Raw genomic sequence first — 4,563 nt, forward strand, 5'->3', positions numbered from 1 at the left:
AGGGAGATACAATTTCACCAAAATTACTTACAGCATACCTAGAAAACATTTTCAGATAGCTAGACTGAAAAAAAAAAAAAATGTAGTAAACATAGAGAAAACTAAACCATTAAATAATTGCTGATGACATTGTCGTAATCTCAGGAACAACAGAAACACTCCAAGAATGTTAAAGGATATGAACAGAAAAAGTCTCAAAGTAGGGTTAAGAATAAACCTGATTAAAACTAAAGTTACGTTTAATCTATATACACCAAAGACCGTCATCAGAATAAGCGAAGAAATTCTTGAAGAAATCGAGGAGTGCAGTTACATGGGGCAAACACTAAAGTTAACGAAAGACCATGCTAGCGAAATAAAAAGACTCATTACAACTGGATGGATAAATTTCGGTAAACATAGAGATATTATGAAAAGTATCTTGCCAATATGTATGAAACGAAAAGTAATAACATCGATGGAAAATACACTAATGCGTTCTCTGAGAGCGATGGAAAGGTCAGTGTTGGGAATATCTTTAGGAGAGAAGAAAAAATCAACTTGGGTGAGTAAGCAGACTAAAGTCAGAGACATTATACAAATTATGAAAGAACAGACACGGGGATGGGCAGGCCATGTAGCAAGAATAATGGATGACCGATGGAGCAAGAGGCTGACTGATTGGATACCAAGAGATTGTAAGCGTAGCAGAATAAAGCCAAACAGGAGGAGAAGAGATGAGATAGAGAAATTTGCAGAGAAAACGTGGCAATGATTGGCTTCGTCAAGGGATTCGTGGAAAAGACTGGGGGAGGCCTTTGTTCAGCAGTGGGATTGCAATGGCTGCTGCTACTGCTGCTGCTCTATATATATATATATATATATATATCATCATCATCATCCGCCGTTGAGGTCCATTGCAGGACCGGCCTATCCCTACCGAAGCAGGGACGATACAGCCAATGTATCTCTACCCAGTGGCTTAGGCTGTTTGGTAGAGACTGTATGTAGGGTGAGAAGTGCTTGTGAGTGTGACTGTAATGTTGTAGTGACTTTGGATGTGTGTGTAGGCTGTGAACCAAGTGTAATCGGCCCGCCTTAAGCCGACTGGGTGCATGCATACTATGGTCAGACTCAAATATGAAGTCGGTTTGGGTGGGACCCGCGCGGGGATTTCCCTCTCTACAGCTCTGCCGCATCAACCCCAGTACCTATCTCTCTCTCTCTCATACGTCAGCTATTTACTATTTGAAATTGTATATTAAATATTCTGTACTTATTAAATATATTAAATAAGGCTATATAGTGCTATGAATGTGTCGCTTTTTAGGATAATAACAATGATTTGTATAAATTCCACACCACGTGACAACGTCGCTTTCCGACGTTGCCAGAGGTCAAGGACACCCACCTCAGACCACAGGTGACCGGTCATTTCCTCCCTGATCTCCACCCAGGATGGCAGCTACTCCGACTCGCTCTCGTGTGCTCCACAGTCGGGAGAAAGAACTTATTTACAATGTGAACAAGTATTTTTTAGAAGAAAAGGCTATTGGAGACTTTATAATTCCACCTTCAGGAGCAGTTGCTCGCACTGCCAAAGCTACCAACGTTAGCGAAAAAACAGTCCAAAGAATCTGCTCAAAATTTAATAAAGTTTGTGTGACACAAATGTCACCAGAACAGCCTGTATTCTCGTCACCAAAAAAGAAGCGCAGTGCAACTGTAACGAATCTCGACGATTTCGACAAGCGTGTGGTCAGAAGAACTGTCCTGGGATTCTATGAAAGGCATGAAATTCCTACATTGCACAAGATTTACGAAGAACTCAAGGAAAACATATCTTTCAACGGAAGCAACGAGTCTCTTCGCAGGATTCTCTTGCAGATGGGCTTCAAATATGCAAAAGTTGATGGCCGAAAGTTCCTTATGGAAAGGAGCGATGTAGCAGCAGCTCGGACCAGATTTTTGAGAGAAATTCGGCAGGTCAAAGTGTCTTCCCAGAACATTGTATATCTTGACGAAACTTGGGTAAATCAAAATTACACAGTTGGAAAATGCTGGACTGACACTGCATCCCCACAAGCCACTGGAATACAGCAACCGACTGGAAAAGGACGTCGTTTAATTATTGTGCATGCTGGAACGAGAAATGGCTTTGTTAACAATGCTGAGTTGATATTTCAAGCAAAAAACGATGGGGACTACTCGTACCATAATCAGATGAATTCAACACTTTTTGAAGACTGGTTCAGGAATCAACTAATACCAAACATTTCACCAAACTCTGTAATTGTTATGGATAACGCTTCCTATCATTCAGTCCAACTTGAAAAAAAAACAACCTCGTCCTGGAGAAAATCGGATATAAGGGACTGGCTTATAAAGAAGGGAGTACGGCCCAGCGACGATCTCTTAAAACACGAGCTGTATGAACTTGCAAAGAAGTTTGATCCTGGCACAAAGTATGTAACTGACACAATTGCTGAAGAAGCAGGGCATCGGGTCATAAGATTACCACCGTACCATTGTCAGTACAACCCTATTGAGCTCATTTGGGCTCAGGTGAAGACCTATATAGCCAAGGCAAACACCTTCAAAATGGTTGATCTTAAACGTCTTGCCAAAGAAGCTTTGAATTATGTAACACCGAATAACTGGATGAAAGCAGTGCAGCATGCTGAACAACAGCAAGAAGATTCACAGCAAGACGTAGCAGTCGACCATTTCGTGGATTCATTCTTAATCAACATATCAGAAAGCTCAGAGGATGAATTGTCTGATTAAAGATCAGAGAGGACTTATGCCTACTGGGGAAACCTCTATAAAAAAAACGCGCCAAGACTTTTACCTCAGTGGTGGTGTGGAAAAAAGGTCGAAACAATATAGAAGAAAACAAAACTTATAAATATATAAAAACTTTCTCAATCAACTGAGAGAGAGAGAGAGAGGAGGTTTGGCAGAGCTGTAGAGAGGGAAATCCCCGCGCGGGCCCCACCCAAACGGACTTCATATTTGAGTCTGACCATAGTATGCGACACTGGTTCAACCACAGCACCCCTGGTGTCCGCCAAAGTAGCAAGTGGCTTGGTGAACGCTTCCCAAACTTTTTACAACTCTGGCGGGAGGCGAACCCGCTCTCACCAGCGTGCGAAACGCACACTGTACCACTGTACCACAGAGGCTCCATATATATATATATATATATATATATGTATATATATATATATATATATATATATATATATATATATATATATAATTTATTTAGATATATGACGGAGACCACCCTGAGTTAAAGAAACAGCATGTCCATGTAGTAGTTTGGTTTAAAGTTTGAGTCTTATATTCGTGTTCAAAGATAGTGGGCTTGTCAATTGGAGAGAGCTGTTGACGATAGTCCTCTGCATGAGCCATCTAACTCTCCAGCTGGATTTATCTTAACAAAAGAAACAAAAGACTTTTATTGAGTTGGTCAGTCTCGAGAAAAACAAATTGGAAGTGAAAATGGAAAGCCAAGATTTGGGAGAGAGGTAAGCCCGACCTGGAGAAGGGAGGGGTGGGGCGGGGCTGGGGTGGCAGGTAAAGCGGGAGGGTTGTTGGGTCGGGATGGGCCGTGTCTCCCCAGGGTACGCTAGCCTTGCATCCCTGGGAAAATGTAAACCAGTCCAGGTGCCCGAAAATTGTTGTTCCAGCGAGGTCAAAATACCCGTGATGAATGTATTGTTGTTGGGTCCCACACTTCGCTTTCTCAGCTTCGACACTTGAATATCAAAACATACCGGAGTTTGGCAAAAAAATCAGCCTTACCATGAATCTTTGGTTAGTAAATTGTATATTTAGAGGTTATGGCGTCCATCTATTAATCTTTATCAAAGTTTTAAATCTTTTATTGATTATTCTTCCTGTCATTCGGACGATATCATTCACCTTAGGAGATGATGATGATGGTAAACTTTTTGTCATGTCAGTTGGTCAACAGTGTTCAGCTTAGTAGAGGATTTGCGAGCTGAAGAAAATAGATATAGTTTTCATTTACTCATCACCACGAAGATGCTTCCCTAGGATGAATAAAAGTTCTTGCTGAAGGAAGAGAATTCCTCTAATCCGTTCATTCACTATACAATATATATATAAGAGCAGAGCGCTGACGGATTTTACTCCTGCTGATTCCCGATGATCTTTCAGAAATGAGGTAAATCTCTTGAATTCAAACGTTATTGGAGAGAGAGAGAGAGAGAGAGAGAGAGAGAGAGAGAGATGTTTTGTGTGTGTGTGTGTGTGTGTGTGTGTGTGTGTGTGTGTGTGTGTGTGTGTGTGTGTGTCATTTACAGTATAATCTGTATAACAGTGAGAGATTAAATATGTGTTCAGGAAGAGAGAGACTAATTAACAATATTAGATTATAGTTTGTCATGCGTCGTGTTTCTCTGTGTCATTGTTTGTGCGTGTGTTCTTCAGCACGTGTGTGCTTCACTGTGTATGTGTTTTTATGTTTGTGTATGTGTGCACACAACTCGTTTACGTTTTACCTGACAGTGCGTGTTTTATGCATTAATCTTTATGTGGCAGATTAAGTGCCCA

The 4,563-nt window shown here is 41.1% G+C and overlaps 1 protein-coding gene across 1 annotated transcript; it reads left to right on the top strand.

Annotated features, from left to right (window-relative positions):
- The first annotated feature begins 429 nt into the window (after positions 1-429).
- On the top strand, positions 430-2,766 carry LOC145411902 (uncharacterized). The gene is made up of 2 exons (XM_080281874.1): positions 430-498; positions 1,666-2,766. The coding sequence occupies exons 1-2, from the start codon at positions 430-432 to the stop codon at positions 2,764-2,766; spliced, it is 1,170 nt and encodes a 389-aa protein (XP_080138000.1).
- Positions 2,767-4,563: the final 1,797 nt, after the last annotated feature.

The sequence above is a fragment of the Coenobita brevimanus genome, chromosome 91, assembly GCF_032717465.1.
Source record: "Coenobita brevimanus isolate Jiangsu-jjx chromosome 91, ASM3271746v2, whole genome shotgun sequence".
In the NCBI taxonomy this organism is placed as follows: domain Eukaryota; kingdom Metazoa; phylum Arthropoda; class Malacostraca; order Decapoda; family Coenobitidae; genus Coenobita; species Coenobita brevimanus.

Bases quoted from the DNA above. Each gene is read 5' to 3' on its own strand.
- LOC145411902 (XM_080281874.1), top strand. From the start codon at position 430: ATGTATGAAACGAAAAGTAATAACATCGATGGAAAATACACTAATGCG. The intron at 499-1,665 runs GTCAGTGTTGGG...TCACCAGAACAG, and splicing joins TCTCTGAGAGCGATGGAAAG to CCTGTATTCTCGTCACCAAA.